General features: G+C 35.3%; 1 protein-coding gene and 1 long non-coding RNA gene across 5 annotated transcripts in view; one reads left to right on the top strand and one right to left on the bottom strand.

Annotated features, from left to right (window-relative positions):
- Positions 1 to 17,892, top strand: part of LOC149792888 (uncharacterized) — a 277,792-nt gene that overhangs the window by 33,240 nt on the left and 226,660 nt on the right. The gene's annotated exons all lie outside the window — the stretch shown is intronic.
- On the bottom strand, positions 1,127 to 16,275 carry LOC149792892 (uncharacterized). Of its 3 annotated transcripts, XM_089966692.1 has the most exons (5): positions 15,584 to 16,275; positions 15,256 to 15,358; positions 13,242 to 13,318; positions 9,829 to 10,155; positions 1,127 to 5,778 (listed from the first exon to the last, which is right to left on the bottom strand). In XM_089966692.1, the coding sequence occupies exons 3-5, from the start codon at positions 13,309 to 13,311 to the stop codon at positions 5,507 to 5,509; spliced, it is 669 nt and encodes a 222-aa protein (XP_089822818.1). In that variant the 5' UTR covers positions 13,312 to 13,318; positions 15,256 to 15,358; positions 15,584 to 16,275; the 3' UTR covers positions 1,127 to 5,506. The 3 variants fall into 3 exon arrangements, with proteins under 3 accessions (XP_089822818.1, XP_089822817.1, XP_089822815.1); XM_089966691.1 differs by lacking the exon at positions 15,256 to 15,358 and having other exon boundaries at positions 15,584 to 16,273; XM_089966689.1 differs by lacking the exons at positions 15,256 to 15,358; positions 15,584 to 16,275 and adding an exon at positions 14,913 to 15,189.

Genomic DNA, 17,892 nt, shown 5'->3' with positions numbered 1-17,892 from the left:
GGCTAACCAGTCCTAACACTAACCTCTTAATGTTGAGCGCCTAGCGAGGCAGATGTTAGTACCATTTTTGTAAATCTTTGGTATGACTCGGCCGGGGATTGAACCCACAACATCCCGCTTCCGAGACGGACGCTCTAACCACTAGGCCACCGGAGCGGTTCGAATAAATGGTGGATGGATACACTGATTTCTCTCTCAGGTGTGTTTATTTAATGATTCAAAATTGCGGAAATTGAATAATATCTAGTTTTAAACGAACGTTTACTATAAATTTAGAGCTGCCTATCACATCGACCCGTCTATGACATGCATTGATGCTATTTATTAGTTTTAAAATGTTTCGAAACCAAAATACAGAGTTGGCTTTAAGAACGTGTTTAAGAAGGAAAATCCTGTTGAAAGTGTGTGCATGAAAAAGAGTTTCGTGATTTAGCATTGTATCTGCATTCTGCGATATATGTCAAGCATTTATAAAAAAGGGATATCGCAGCTGGAAAGCTGCAAGCGCAAACTTGAAAAATCATGAATTTTCCAACTGTCGCAAGGAAGGTACGGAAAGAGTTGCTACACTGCCGCAAGCCACTAAAGCCTTAAGGAAATCTGTGTCGCAAGAGCATTCGTAGAAACTGGTGAATCTCATCTCTAATGTACTCTTCCCGGCGAGACAAAATTTATCAATTTCACGTGGCTGTGATAAGACCGATAACAACTGACGGACATTCCTTAATTTTCGTGATAAAGACAAATCAGGCATTCGAGTCCTAAAGAAGACAACTCTCGATCAATAATAGCTCGAGCTGTTGAACATATCGAGGTATTAGAGGCTCGAGCACACTGTTGAACATATCGAGGTAGTATTGTCTCTAGCACACTCCGTGATGCGACAGCTTGCATAAGATCTCAGACAATATACATGTTCGATCGTGGCAGATGTGTCCTCTCACATTTCTTGCCAGCAGTACATATATTAGTTTGTTACGCTCTTCACAATGCAGCGCCACGCGAGTGTACTGCTCAAATAATAATAAAATAATAATAACAACAACAGCTACAACTACAATACTAACAATAGTAGTAGTTGTAACAACAACAACAACAACAATAATAATAATAATAATAATAATAATGATAATAATAATAATAATTTTATTTAAAGATGGTAAGTCAATTAGAGAATTAATCTACCTTGTTATGTACAATATATACAGCATATACAGAACGATGTGATAACTTTAGCTTAAAACTAAAGAATAACCTGATTATATTTCGTACGTACTCGGTGGTATGGCTCCGGATATTTTTTGTCCGAGATTACTAAGTACACATTATACTCAAAGGAGATTTTCCATTAAAACAACATATTCTGGAAGGTATCATCTTGTTTTTGTATGCCCATCTGCGGTCTAATAATAGGGTATTAATTATACAAAACAAAATGAAGAAATTCACAGAATTCTTTTCTCGAAATGAATTCAAATTTGATAAAATATGACATCAGTGATCTGATAAAGGTTAAAAGAGGTTTAATTTTGACAGTGAATCTAATACAGGTAAAAAGAGGTTAAATGTTGACAGTCTGGTACTGATAAAAGGATGCTAAATACTGAAAGTGAAACTGGTGTTTTCATTGAATCTAATACAGATAAAAGGAGGATTAATATTGACGGTAATTCTGATACAGATAAAAGGAGGTTTAATATTGACAGTGATTTTGATACAGATAAAAGGAGGTTTAATATTGACCGTGATTTTGATACAGATAAAAGAGGCTTAATACTGACAGTGATTCGGATACAGATAAAAGGAGGTTTAATACTGACAGTGATTCGGATACAGATAAAAGAGGTTTATAGTTGACAGAGAATCTGATACCGATGAAAAGTGGTTTAATGTTGACAGCGAATCTGATGCTAACAGAGAATCTGATACAGATCGACGTATGTTTAATGCTAACAGAGTGATTATGATACAGACAGGGCATAGTGGTCTAAACCGCTCACCGTTATGGATCACTGCCGTCTCACCTCTGTCTGGGTGGGTTGGAGTCTGGGGCTCGGCCAGTGTGGGTACGTGATAAAGCTTGGCAGTAGCTATTCGTTGGTCGGTAGTTCTTTCCGGGGTTTTCCCGGGTTCTTCCTCCACCATTTATACTGATTGCCATGAATAGCCTATCTTGTGCTGAAACATGACGTTAAACCCTACAACAAATAAAAAAAAACTTCTGATACAGATAAAGAGTAGTTCAATGTTGACAATGACGTTGATACCGATATAGGAGTTTATTGTTGAAGTGAAACTGATACAGATAAGGGAGGTTTAGTGTTGACATCATCATTATGACCAATGTTTACATGCACAGACTAGTTTTTTGTCGACAAGAAGAAGGAAAGCAAGTGAATATAAATGAACTGAGCTAAGTTTCGGCTTTATTGTACAACTAGCGATTGCCCTTCCTAAAGGGGGTGATAAATGAAAGTTTCAAGATAAAAGAAATAATAAAATATGGGTGTTTATATATAAGATTTTTTGTTGCATGACTGTATGACAATACTGTTTTTTTCTCCCATTAAACAGTTTGTTTCACTACCCGATGCAAAAGTCACACGACAGGTATATCACATGTCAGCTAAACACCTGTACGCTTCAATGGACTGATCATAATTTGATATCCTTGTGTGTCAACACACTTTTAAAAAATTGTAGGAATTCACAACTTGCTTTAGGAAGCATTTTTATAGAATTCAACGTAAACACAAACGAGGAAATTAATTACCCAGTGATCAATGATCGTTCCTTCGCAACTGCGAGACGACTTTCTTAATGCTCTATTTGAAGTACCAACAAAAATAAAATATTTTACTAAGCATGGGCAATGTGTACATTTGAAAATAAAAGAAATTAGAGCATGATTCCTCGTATAATTAATACTGTATTCAAATTATTTTGCAGGAGGATTAATTTTACAAAAATTAGATAACTCAAAAACTGAGAAAACGTGTTATAGCTGCTTACTCGGGACTTTTCTAGGGCTGAGGCAATACGGGTTCGTGCATGGTATTAATCAAGGTTAGAAACACCATGTCATTTTATATTTTCGTATTTAAGTAATTTTGGGTGCCTGACCTCTTCCGCTAGTAACATTACAATAATGCTTAAATAGAACTCGTAAGGGCTCCTAATAATAAGTTGTACAAATCAGACAATCAGATCAATAAATACGAAATCTATAAGCCATTGTTATTTCGTTTCAGTCTGATAGTTTATGCACGTCAAAAAAGTTCAATCAAATATTGAATTGAAGTCGGTGATAAGCATTTATGAGTTAATGGGGTTAGACTACTTTGCTTGTCATTATCACCTAACTTCAAGTTTTTCAGGTCTGATGAGTAGCTTATTATAAAAGACGCACAATAAATCCTCAATAATAGTAATAATATTAATAATAATATTAATAATAATGATGATGATGATAATAATAATAATAATAATAATAATAATGATAATAATAATGACATTAATAATAATAATAATAATAATAATAATAATAATAATGATAATAATAATGACATTAATAATAATAATAATATTGATAATAATAATAATAATAATAATAATAATGACAAGAATACTACTACTACTAATAATAATAATGACAATAATAATGCTAATGATAATAATAATAATAATGATAATAATAATAATAATAATAATAATAACAACAACATGGTGTATTAAAGTTCCGAGCCACATTTAAGAACAAATCAACTAAAATTTAAGCATTTCCGCATATCCTAAGGTAACGCGTCGAGATGAATATGAGAATATCCAATTAATTCAAGAAGACGCATGAAACGTAGGAGATAAAAATAGCCTTTTCCCAAAACAATTGATTCAAACCCCTCCCACTTTCTCTTATTCAGCAAATACACAGTTTCTCTATGAAAAGACGCAGGCCTTTGATATCGGTTGACATTTGTATTATATTTGAAAACAAAAACGGGAAAGTATGCAATTAGTGTTCACGTATTAAAACATGTATATACATGTGGAATTATATATGTGCATATAGTATATAAGTAAATCCTACGAGTGTGTGCGAATATACATACATATGAACCACGACTTACCGTTTCTATAATGAATTAGCATTTGTAATTTAGTATATTCATTGTTTTCTAAGATGAATTATTGCAAACTGATTTGTGTTGTTGGATCACCTATTTGAGCATTATTCTCAACCTTTATTCCAGCAAAAAAAAAAATGTATTTGCCCTACTTAATTGTTAAGGAACAAGCGCAGAGCGTCTGCCCTTCAGAAAAAAAAGGCATTAGAGGATAGCAAAAGCCATCAAATAATTGATACATAGCCAAGAGAGGTGTTAGAGAATAAGTCATGATATCAACATGTCTGCAAGAAATTCGGTTTAAGCTCATCGCTCTAAAATTAAATGAGATACTTATATAATATCTACCTCAGTGACACAAATTATGTTAGTAACTGAATCAGACATATCTGGAGTATGTCTCGGTATGTGTCATTGATAATGCTTATACAGAAATAAAATATCATACCAGTAGTATATGGACATAAGAAACAATGAATATGCTAGATGAGGAATCAGAGATGAAACTTGGTATGCATCTACGTAAGTGACACTGACCAGGAGACAGATCAGTAAAACATCGGGAATTATCGACATTGCTTTTCGACAGGGATGAGCGACTGGACGCCTTGACACAAGTTAGAGGAGAAATACTAAAATTAAGTCAATTATAAAGAGTACCACTGAACATGAAACGTAAGCACACAATGAGTTTCAGTTCTCGCGCCTTTGAGTGGCATCTAATGACATTAGCAGAAGTCTTGCATTGGGAAAAATTATTTCGAAGTGATTGAGACCAGTAATTCCTCATAACGTGGGCTTTGCCCCAAGGTCTGATTCTACAGTGACACCTCATTGTACCCTGGCATCGATTACATCGTAGATTTATAATTGTGACAAGCATACAAATATAAAAAGCATTTTCCAAAACAAAAATGAATCCACACAAGCACAGAGTACATCAAATATTTCGTTGTTCTTAACAAATATAAATTGACTGTGCATCCAAATACCAAACGGGGTATTGATGACTGTTTCATACGAATATTTTGTTCGCAGGATCTCATCTAATAGCCACATACTCAGGTGATTGCAATTCAGTACATTGTAATTAAACACAATATACGAAGGAACCTTTGTCTCTATCATGATTTGTATTTATCCATGTAACAGTGGAGCAGTGTCTTCGAGTCTTAAACTAAAGGCTTATTGGTTTGGATACTGAACAAACTGCGTACATATAATCTCATATCAGCATCCAATAAATGCACACATTTTTTATATCCATTTCAACATTGTACATTCAAACCATATTTATGTTGAGGTGGTTCTGCCCAACGTGACATTTAGCATAACTGACATAGTCAAACTTTCCAAACATGCGAACAATATCACACTGAACATCAGGGAGGGCTGGATAACGGGCTTAATTCTTCTCCTCTGTCATTTCGTATCATTCGTAAGTTATTTTGTGACAGTCTGTACTTTCTGCATAAGTATATATTTATTGGAAACATAACTATTATCATAATTCCCAAGGCAACAAGTAGACCAAAAATTAAATCCGGTATTTGCCGGCCATCGCATTTTGAAACTCGATCGGTGTTGTTTCCTCCTACAGCATGCTCTGTATCGGTTCCAACGTAAAACAGCTCTGATTCACAGCTTGGTATGCCTGCAAATAAATTGAACTCGTTAAATCTGTTCTCAGCCAGTGAACTGATTTTAAGCATCTACGAGTGATCAAAAAGGTTTTAAAAACTCGGAGCGAAAGTTTGGTGACTTTGACGATTATAATAACAAATGTATCATTGGCGTGTTGGGACGTACCAAATGTATCATCGGCATATTGGGACGTACCAAATGTATCATTGGCATACTGGGGCAAACATATTCCGTCGAACCAAATTTTGTACTTTTGATTATGGGATTTAACTTACTGATCTGTCATTGAATTTCGGCATAATAACAAAAAATATCGGAAGATAAGGGATCACCTTAACTTCAACCGCCGTCAATGGAAAACCATTGTGAAACTTGACTCCTCACAGTGATGAATGGTTTGATATCATAGTAAAATATTTCAACCCGTCTCTTCACCATTCATCCCAATACTTTGAACTGTATATGTAAACTTGCATGTAACAGAATCGAAAGCTTTATTCAAAGTCGACATGGAAATATCAATTATAACGCTGTCTTCCGCAAACCGCAGTATGTCATACATAGTTAATATATGATACAATATTAAATTAGAATTCCTTTTAGGGAAGAAGGAAATATTACAATTACATATTTACAGTTAAGTAACAAACTTGGAAAGATATGAGAAAAACACGTCTTATAGTGCTCAATCGAAAAAGCGTACAGCCTACAAAAACTGTGATGGAGAGAAATTCATTGATGATATGCTTATTAAAGTGTCAGTGATATATCATTTTTATGATTCATTTGCAAGCTGTAATGTATTAAACATAATGCATATTGCATCATACATGATACATTTAGGGAATGTCTTCAGCGTCAGGTGATATCTTACAAGGACCAATGCATTTGACAAGCATAAGGGAATACCTGTTTTAAAAGCTATTTCTTTATTTTTCTTAGGAGCATGTTTTGAAAGTATAGCATGAATAGTTTCTTTAGTCAGTTTTTTACATATGCCTTTTCTATGCGTATACTAGTATTTGTAGTTGTTTTTAATCGATTAAATATAAATTGAAATTACCAATCCAAAATAGAGGATTCTTTTTATCACAGTTTTATTTCAGTAAAAATTATTTAGATATAAAGAAAAACGAACACTTTCGTTCATTCTGATAGACGCTGTACCTTTCATTTTTTGTGCATAGAAAATAGTCCCAAACACAAAATGTCCAATGTGTGTGATGTCACATTGCTTGATACGGTGCACAGTACCGACTTGAGTTGGCCTATACAAGACAGTGCCAGTGTTTACGTCAAAATTTAACATCACAACTAAACATTACATTGTAGCGATATTTTGTGAAAAGAAGATTACTGGATGCAGAAATACACATTTACTGTAATGTATTTGTGACCGGATATTTGCAGTATTTGATTTGGAACATTAGATTGATTGTACAGAAGACGTAAACAAGTCTCTTTTTGAGTCTGACGTGCATCACATATTTACGGCGTAAATATGTTGTGGTTGGCTAAAGTTCTGTCAGTTGCGGAGACCGGTTTACGTCAACATTCTTTTGTGAACAAGGGTGACTTTATTTACTTCAGTAAGTTAACATTTAAATTAAGCTTGTGTATAAGGTGGATTGCATGCTACAGATACACCACCCATTCATCCCCACCCCCGTCCTCGATTTCATCTAAACAATACCGGTAGTTGTACCTGTTGTTATTATTTTTGTCTTGAAGGGGTTGCCATTTTACATGTTATCATATGTTATACATGACATAACAAACACCTGTCCGGGTAAATTGGCAATATTGAAACAAACGATACCATTTTTCCCCAAATACACTTTCACGAGTCGAATCAAAAAATGGCGGCCACAAATACTCAATTAAAACAAAAGGTTCCAGAAGGAGGGTTTATAAAGGTTTTCCCAAGACCACAGATAATCAGTAAAGAAAATACTGCACAATCATTGAATGGGCTTTTTTGGACCAATCAGAATCACATAAAGTGATATGTTCACATGTATAATATAAAATTATGAAACTGCACACACTGTAGGCAAAGTGTACAGACTATGTGATAAATATACTCTAATATTTCCGTTTAAATATGCGATTACAACATTTTACCTGTAAGGTAGTCTGTAGCATGCTACCCCTCTGTACATAGCTACCCATGTACAGGGTTTATTGAACATTCAAAAGAAATTAAAATTATTTTAAAAAATTGCAAAATGAAATGCTATTAAAAGGTATTAAGTTCCAATGTAGTAATATAAAAAGGTCAAGCATGCAATCCTCTAGTAAAGCTATGGTTGACACGAGAGTCTCTCAGATTTTGAATCGAGTTGTAATTTTTGTTGTTTTTGCTTTCGTTTGTAGTTTTTTACTCTTCACCTGGACTGGTTGGCCAGCAGGTGATTCATATTTTGTACAATCATTCTTACACAGAAAAACAAGCAGTACATGCCAAGTTTTGAAGAGAAATACTAAATAGCAAATGAAATAAACCTGACATAGTTTACTCCCAACAAACCATTTTGATAAAGAATTTTAAAATCTTCAGGTGGTATTTGCTTGGGGTAATTAGAAGGTTATAAGTCTTTCTTATTGACTGGTTTTATCTTTACATAATCTGCCTAAATTTAACTCTCTAACTCTACGTTGCATCAGTCAGTGATTTTCGTGAAGGAAGATGCGATAGAAGTCATTTTCCAGATGGTTAGCGGTCGTTGGCATAATCAAAAAGCATTATGCTCAATGGTCACTGAACTTTGTCATTAAAGCGCTTATTAATTTTACGTCTGTCTGTCTTACTTCTTTTCAAAAGGAGACGTTTCCCCCAAATGGTCTCTGTCTTTTGAGGCAATGCATATAAAGAAACAATGTTTGTAAGTAGGGGCGTTGTGTAGATGTACGTAAAATTAACATTTCCTCTCTCTCTCTCTCTCTCTCACACACACACACACACACACACACACACACACACACACATAATATATAACCATGAAGTTACACACTATGAAGGACTGAAACATATAACCATGAAGTTACACACTATGAAGGACTGAGTCAGGATTAGCTATTTTAGGTTTCATTTTCATACAAACCCAAGTTCATCATTTTAGCATCACGCTCGCTGGAAACATATTTATTCGGTTCTTTTCCCCCTCAACGAAAGCCATGGTTTTAAGTTAAATTGTACATTCACCACCTTCATCGGTCTGACCACTGACCACTGACCACACTTCTGACCACAAGAAGTACTACCTAACATTGTTCGGCTTTCCTGTCTCTTTCTTTTTCGTTTACAAGGATTCCGACGAATTTTTTGCAGGAACTATTGTCATACGAATAGTCAATTTACTCATATCATCATATTTTCTTGATATGTTTAAAAACATGACTATCATTTTAGAAATAATTAAATGTATCGACACTATATTATATACTTATTCAAGGAACATAAATAAGTACTTTCTACAAAGTTGAATCTGACTGTGCGATAGATGGCTAACATTGTTACGTATATGGAAGAAGGAAGAAGTGCTTTTATGTTAAAAATAGAACCTCAGAGAATGGGCAGATCTTAATGTGGGTACTAACCCAATCATGGATTCATCCATCACGAAATATAATTGCTGCCATGTATAACCTGCCATGCGCCGAAAAATGGCGTTAAACCCCAAAACAACAGCAACAACTAAACCAATATTGTTTTGCTTTGTTGGGGTACACTGTATCTGGTGATTGGACGCATTAGTTGCACTTAATTATATATATATATATATATATATATATATATATATATATATATATATATATATATATATATATATATATATATATGGTGCTCTGTCCTAAAGCCGTATTTGATCATTGGCACGATTCACCAGCTATCTCGATGGCTGGAAACATCACATCGCCACAGTTAGCTCATATACCATTATATTTAAATTTATGTAACTCACATGAGTGTGACCCGCAACAACATATATAAATATTTAAGTATGTTAACACAGATGTCAGTAACAACGAAAGAACAGAAAAGTGTTTTCATACTTACTTGGTATGTATACCGAATTAGTATGTTCTTTCCTCTCTGAGTCTTTCATTATCACCACTAATTTGTAATACCCAGCGTCTTGTGTGGTTAGATCCTTTAGGATAACGCCATATTCCTTATATCGCTCAACTCTTCCTTTAAAGCCGTTCTCTGTTGTGAAGTTTAATGCCTGTGTGCATTTAGCCACGGTATATTGATCGTCTTTTATCCACGTTTTCAGAAGAACTTCTTCTCCTTCGCCCAGAGAGCAATCCCAGTTAACGTAAAACGTACATCGTTTTGTTGGGGATTCCCACAGAGGTGGGTGTCTGATACTGCAGTTAAAACCTACAAAATAAGAAAAATTAATGTACATCATTTTGTTGTTAATTCCCACAGAGGTGGGTGTCCGGTACTGCAGTTAAAACCTACGAAATAGAAAACGTACATCGTTTTGTTGGGGATTCCAAAAGAGGTGAGTGTCAGGTACTGCGGTTAAAACCTGCAAATAGGAAAATGTACATCGTTTTGTTGGGGATTCCAGGAGAGGTGAGTGTCAGGTACTGCGGTTAAAACCTGCAAAATAGGAAAATCAGTAGACTGATGTGACCTGAAGGTTATTTCCTTGACGATGTCGAGTAACGTGTATAGCTTAGTAAACTAATTGCGTCCAAATACATAGTTAAAATTAATTATATAATCTAGGTAAACTTCGGTCGACTAAAAAAAAAAAAAAAAAGAAATAAAAAAAACAGTAAGCCTATTGTGTAGTATAATGCTGACTACATCATTGCATTTTAATGTTGTTTTGGATACATATTACGAATTCTCTTCAAATATACATATAAAGTGTATATATATATATATATATATATATATATATATATATATATATATATAAACATATTAATATTTCAGAGCAGACTTAATTAGCAAATTAGCAGCATTTATTAATTGCTTTTCAAAATGTAACAACTGATTTTGAAGGCTTCCACAAATTAAAATTTTTGCAGAGGACCTTCAGATATAATAAATGGTATATATCAGTCTCATGTTTCTTGAATTCGATAATTACTTTGAGATTATTAACATAGATTATAAAATGCCGTAATTAACTATCCATCAAGAAATCATATATATGACGTTGTGATCTCAATCATGTTAATTGTCAAGGTCCGTAGGTTTGCAGGTAAAATCACTAAATAAACAAAATCAAATCAAGTATTATTATTTTCTTACACGGTCCGCATGCTTTTCAGGAACAATTATCTTGTTGCCTTGTTAATTAATTACTTAATAAATTTCACGGTCTTTTATCACCGTTTTCTTCCAAAAGCGGATCTTGCGAGACCGGTATAATCGAGCTAAGACATGATTGCATACAATCTCTGCAGGTCAGCTTTAGAAAAGGTGCATAATAAGTTAGTTTGTGTGTGCTTGTGAGGCCAACATAAGTAAAGAGCAATCGAAAATTACGTGTATGTTCCACTGCACGCCCAGACATCTAAGAACACGAAACGATCTCTTTCCATCACTATTTCTGCCTGACTTATATTTTCATCTCAGCTATATGTATCACTTCATTTCCTTCTATCGTTCTTACTGCCGCATCAAATTTATTATGTACAGGTAATAAAATTATAAGAATAACATCAACAGTGTTATAAAAATCCAGAGTATCCGGATCTTGAGAGAAAAGTTATTTATTGGGTCACCAAACTAGCGTCTTCTACGAAAGAACGACTAAATTCACGGCTAGGTTCCATCCTTTTTAGCGGAAGTAAGAGTGGTTCTCACGGTATGGAGATCAATCCTGCATGCACACGAATGGTACCGTAATATTTTGAGACTTTTGTTTTAATCCTACCTAGAGGATACATACACACTGTTATTACAAGATCGCGTTCTTGATTACGTCACATTGGAATCGGATCATTACGAGACGCGAAGGGTGACGTCATGAATTGGGTTTTGTTTTTGCTGACAACGGGAAGTGATCTTGCAAACATAACTACATTACTGTGAAAATAGCAGTTTATTAAGTTCCTATAAATTTTGGGATAATGATATTATAAATTTAAATCCATGATGTGGACTGCACTGTACACAAACTTTCAGACGCTGCTTATCCTTAAACAAAAAAAGGAATAACTGTCTTTTATCGTTGTATTGACAAAATCATGGTTTAGACCTTTCAGAGATATTACACATAACGCAATGCTTCTTAAAAACCATCGCTGTACACGTGAGAGCTCAGTTTGCTGCTAGTGTTGGTATTGCATCGCTAGGGGGCGCTGCTGTTGTAACCAGGAAACATCAAGGAGAGATTAGATTTAGCTTCGTTTGGGAGTAGGGTAATACGAATCAGAAAACGTTTGTATCGTTCTCCTACTTGTTGGATATGACTATAAAATTCTGTCTCTTTCTCGAGTACAGAATTGACGGGTACATAATAAATAGAATTGACGGGTACATAATAAATAGAATTGACGGGTACATAATAAATAGAATTGACGGGTACATAATAAATAGAATTCCCTAGTTGTAAATAGAAGATAGGTTATGTATACAATAATGTGTGATATATTTTACGGTGCAGAAAGAACCAACACAACATGTCTTTGGAACTAGTTCCCAAGTGATGAGTTGAAATATATACATTTCTTTACCACATGAATCAATATAGCTTTTATTTACACGAAAAGAACATATCCGTTCTGTAATATAATGAATTTCCTTCTTAATAGAATCTTAGAAGTCTAGCCGCACACTTCACTAAGAAAACATAGCTCATAACGATTTTGTTCTCATAAATTACATTTTAATCATTTCTAAAACTATTTGGCCGTATCGACCACAATGTCAAATTTAGCGATGCAGCATTTTATTTTATTTATTTTACTCAGGTGGTAAGGGTGTACAGTGGATATTTCTTCGTACAGGATCAGTCTGTGACGAGACAATTGTATTCAGCAAGATAGAATTTGAAAGCCTGATAAAGAAACGTACTTTCCCTATGTATCAATAGAAACAGATGCTCACTATCTTTGTACTGAGCGATCGGGGTCTTGTAGTTTCACACATATAAGGATATGTTTTCCACATATGGAAATACAAGAATCAAAATATAAGAGAGTGCGTTTGTGCATGTGTCAATGAGCTATTGATGAGACTTGTAGTCAAGCATTACAATTACATACGTGTCAAGAACAGTATAATTACATGCGTGCCAAGAACAGTACAATTACATACGTGTCAAGCACAGTACAATTACATACGTGTCAAGAACAGTACAGTTACATACGTGTCAAGCACAGTACAATTACATACCTGTCAAGAACAGTACAATTACATACGTGTCAAGCACAGTACAATTACATACGTGTCAAGAACAGTACAATTACATACGTGTCAAGAACAGTACAATTACATACCTTTGCCTTTTCTAAAGCAATACAACCACAGACAGATCATTGCCGTAAGCTGGACTTTTCTGATTTGCATTTTTGCTCTGTAATGCACAATGATACATTCATTAATAGGTTGAACAAATCTGTATGATAATTTCGTTTCAAAAATATAAAGTGTACGACTTGCTGCATACGTAACTTTGCACGGTAGATAGGTAGGTAGGTAGTTAGGTAGGTAGGTGGGTGGTAGGTCGGTAGGTAGGTAGGTACAGAACACATGTATTACGTAAGAGCAGCTAGATTGCTAGTTTCATCAACGAACGTTTGGAGGAAAACAGATGCTCTTAGGAGCGTAATTATATTTAAAAGAATATAGGCAAGTTGTCCTCAACACATAAACACGTGACCATATACTGTAAAAGGTTAGACAGAATTAAGATAAATACACATATTCACTTTATTATTTTCTGAGAATCTGAGTACGTGATCGCTGAGCTTGAATAAAGTTCCTTTCAAATTGTGTGATATTTCATCACCATACAAGTTTTTTTTGTATTGTTTTAATTTGACGTATCCCTTTCATAATTCTTTGCCAGGAGATGTTACAGTCTAGTTCCACAACGTTAGCGTACCTAAAGTGCACCATGTCTTATAAGGCATGTAGAGATTACCTTTCCTCTGATTTAGCTGTGCATTTTCAAGCTAAACTGTCGTTTATAGTGTTAAACTAAACACCTTTATATGTGCTTATAATCAGTGTTAAACTAAACACTTTATGGGTGCCTATGTGTACTCTTATATGAAGCGGATATTTGAAAAGCACTGAGACTATAGCGGCCAAGGGACTCATGGTATTAATTGTACTCCAACAGAAACCATGGAAACACCATCCTATTCATATTCAGTAACCACACATTTCTACATAATCGGACTGTTCCGGTGGCCTAAGTCATTAAAGCGTCCGCCTCGGATGCGCGTTGTTGCAGGTTCGATCCACTGCTGAGTCACACCAAAGATTTATAAAAATGGTACTTGCAGATGTATCGCTTGGCGCTCAGCATTAAAATGTTAGTGTTAGGACTGCTTGGGCTGGTGCCAGGATAATGTGTCTGTGTGGGATATGATGCTCTTTGTCTATGGCATGATGCCTCATTGCTAGATATCAATATAAACTGCCACACTATCGACATCGTAACGATATGACTAAAATTGTTAAAGCTACGGTAAAATACACACACATGCACACATGCACACGCACACACAAACTACATAATCATGATCAAACATTTATCATTGCAGGTAGACCTATCACATCTGCACTTGGCGAAAAGCTTCTGACGCGCGTCGTTTATTTAAATCTATATATGATTTAATTTTACTTCGCAACTAACGAAAGCAGGTATTAATTTCAGTAGTGAGTGTTCAAATTCAGGTATGTTAGAGGACTAAAAATGCACCAATGTACAGATAACAAGCGCTCTTTAAATAGTATTTTCACTACAATTATGCATTTCATTATAACCAAACATAGTCATTAGAAAAACACACTACAAACGACATTTATGTTAACCCATTTCCACCCTGGTTCCCAGTTTTCTCACATAAACAGTACCGTGACTCCTTAACACTACCAACATTGATGTGAGCTAAATGCTTTATGATTCAATAATCACGAATTAAATTTGTGACACATACCCATGTACATTGGTTATCCAACACATGACCTGAATATGGTTATATCCATTGCTCTATGACAAGAGAAACATATGAGTGTTATCGCAAGGTGCTTGTCGGTAAACAACCTATTCAGAAAACGTCGTCAGTCATATAGTTTATATACATTGCAACGTTATACGCCATTTGCATTGAAAGGGAGACTCTGCTGAGGGCTAATAAATTCCATTAAAAGAGTTTAAGCAAGTCACTATTGCACTGAATGTATGCATCTCGGTTACGATAATATTGGCGTGCTCTAAAGATCAGTTGAGGAGCATCGTCATAGACAATGTCCAAGAAACAATGCACTCAGCCATTTTACCTAATATTTCGTACTGATGCGTTAATGTCGTCAACAGCATTTCATTCCATGGTGACAGCTGATTCTAGTGCTGTTTGGAATGTGTAAATCATGCATTTCCTCGCTAGAATAGAAAATTTGTTAGAAAACTTGAAGCTTATGGTGAATATAATATTATACATGTACATTAGAATTGCAAAGTCCCATATTTATATTGGGATATATTTTCATTTACATTACGCGACTCCAAAAGACTGGACAGTGATTAGTTTATTCTGGATGTGTTTAATACAACGCATATACGATTCGTTGTAGCATTATAACACATATTAATAATTTGTTGACATACCTTAATATTTCCTAGAAATTACTATTTCCGATGTCGAAAGTAAACACACGGAAACAAAGTTGTACATGTCCTGAAGAAGGAAAACAGTCACTCTGGAGTTTCGTGTGCGTCATTTCCTCCAACAGTGCTAACCAACCATTTTTGAGGACACCGTGACTCTATCACACAGATCTCAGTCGTACATATTTGTTCCTGTTTCTTGACCAGTTGATATCGCCTGTAGTTGTAAGGTATGAATTCAAAATGAAAGTGCCTTCCAGGCAGCCCACATTTATATAAATAGGCACAATACTGGTTCCCAGTTCCTGGTATTTATCTTATAATAGACTCCAGTAGAATTTTAGTCTTTTCGTCGATTTCGTTAGATTTTCTGGAACTGATTTTCACATCTGATTTAATGCTTCTTGTCCTGCGAATGCTTTGTCTCGAACTTATATCATGACAAGACCCCACATATAAGAAGAAATGCGATACCTCTCTATTTACATGATATCGTGACATAAGTGTACAATCGTGTTATTTTGCTGTTTTGTTTAAGTTTCGCTTCATTTTATTGGAAAGCCATAAGTTCTACCAAAACTTTAAATTCCTGGAATATGGATCGCATTCACAAAGAGGAAATTACAACTGGTATATTTACTTTTTGAACTTCCGAACAGGTGTTAACTTTAATACCGTGTGTAGCAATCCAGTGAGTCCTCTCTGTATTATAGGGGTGGTATAAGCAGTGGTATAACAGATGCAGTGATAGCTATTTTAGTAGCAGCTGCAGTAGTAGCAGCAGGAGCAGTAGCTACAACAGCATTAGTAGTAGCAGTATTAGTAGCAGCAGCAACAGCAGCAGTAGTAGCAGCAGGAGCAGTAGCTATAACAGCAGTAGTAGTCGTAGCAGCAGCAACAACAGCAGTAGTAGCAGTAGCTATAACAGCAGTAGTAATCGTAGCAGCAGCAACAGCAGTAGTAGTAGCAGTAGCTATAACAGCAGTAGTAGTCGTAGCAGCAGCAACAGCAGCAGTAGTAGCAGTAGCTATAACAGCAGTAGTAGTCGTAGCAGTAGTAGTCGTAACAGTAGTAGCAGTAGCTGCAACAGCAGTAGTAGTGGCAGTAGTAGTAGATATAATTTTGATTGTGCACATGAAAATCAAGCAAGATTTGAGTAGATCACTTTTTGGGGGGCAAGATGCTTTCCATAACAATGTATGAAATCATTATCATGTGATGTTTAACGATTTATCAAAGGTTGTTGTTACAAATATCTTCGCTTGCTCAACACACCTTGCCGATTGTGATTGCAGGGTCCAAGTGTGTTCTTTTAGCATAAAAGACTGCTGTTTATGGCGATGTCATCTGACAAAGATTTTTTGTATAGCATTTTGAACACTTGTGAAACCATTTGTATGATGGGATATTGTTTGGAATATAACATCCCATGTAAAAGCTCCGGAAGATGCGGTGCTGCTTGTAATACGTTCGGCAAGACACTTATTATAAAACGTTGTGTTACGTGTTAGCATATTTACAATCAGGGAAACTATTTTGATAGTTTTCAATGTGATGGAACTTTTGTAACTTTATCAAAACAAGATTATCTGTGCTTTAAACGCACACGTATGAAGATTGACATATACATGAAAATTAATGAAGCTTATCGTTTGATCCTGTATGGCATAACAATAAAAATAGGTTATTTAGTATGCTGGCAATCGGAGCAAAGTGTACTGCAAAAGGACACACCACGGTAGGTGAGGCAGGCTGTTCCGAAGGTAGGACTGGAACCCGAACCCTTTTGGTCGCGAGTTGTCACGTTAACCATGGATCCACCTTTGCTCCCAGAATAATGAAGTAGCTACTGGTAAACATTTCAGTGATATCTTTTGGTTTCTTAATTGTAAGGTAATTTGTGAAATTGCATTACGTCACGTATGTCGTCACAAGAGACGTTGGAAAATCAGAGTCAAAGCTCATTGTCCCTCTTAATGATTTAAAATTTACCGGAGCAGCAATACGGCGGCTCTGTAAATATGCTGATCTCAATATGGCTGTTTATTATACACAAGTACATTTAGAACGGTTTTAATGGCAATGGATGAATACAGTTTAAAAGACTTGAGATAATGTACTCTAAAACATGGTCTTATGTTCTCCATTGACAAAGAGACAGACACACGCACACATGTACACGGCACACACCAGGGACACCCGCACAATTTTTTTCAGGAGCGGGAGAGGCAAACCTGTAGTGGTCAGCTATTAAGTCTATTGGATAAAGAGGTGAAATCAGTGTTGGAGGGCAAGAAGGCAGTGCCCCC

This window comes from Sinohyriopsis cumingii, chromosome 8 (genome assembly GCF_028554795.1).
Source record: "Sinohyriopsis cumingii isolate HCF-2022 chromosome 8, ASM2855479v2, whole genome shotgun sequence".
Lineage (NCBI taxonomy): Eukaryota > Metazoa > Mollusca > Bivalvia > Unionida > Unionidae > Sinohyriopsis > Sinohyriopsis cumingii.
This window is presented reverse-complemented; position numbering and strand designations above follow the sequence as displayed.

Coding starts and splice junctions, on each gene's coding strand:
- LOC149792892 (XM_089966689.1), bottom strand. CDS start 14,938: ATGTGTTGGATAACCAATGTACATGG. Junction 10,156..13,241: donor TTGCTTTAGAAAAGGCAAAG/GTATGTAATTGT, acceptor CTTATTTTGTAG/GTTTTAACTGCAGTATCAGA. Junction 5,779..9,828: donor TAATTCGGTATACATACCAA/GTAAGTATGAAA, acceptor ATTTATTTGCAG/GCATACCAAGCTGTGAATCA.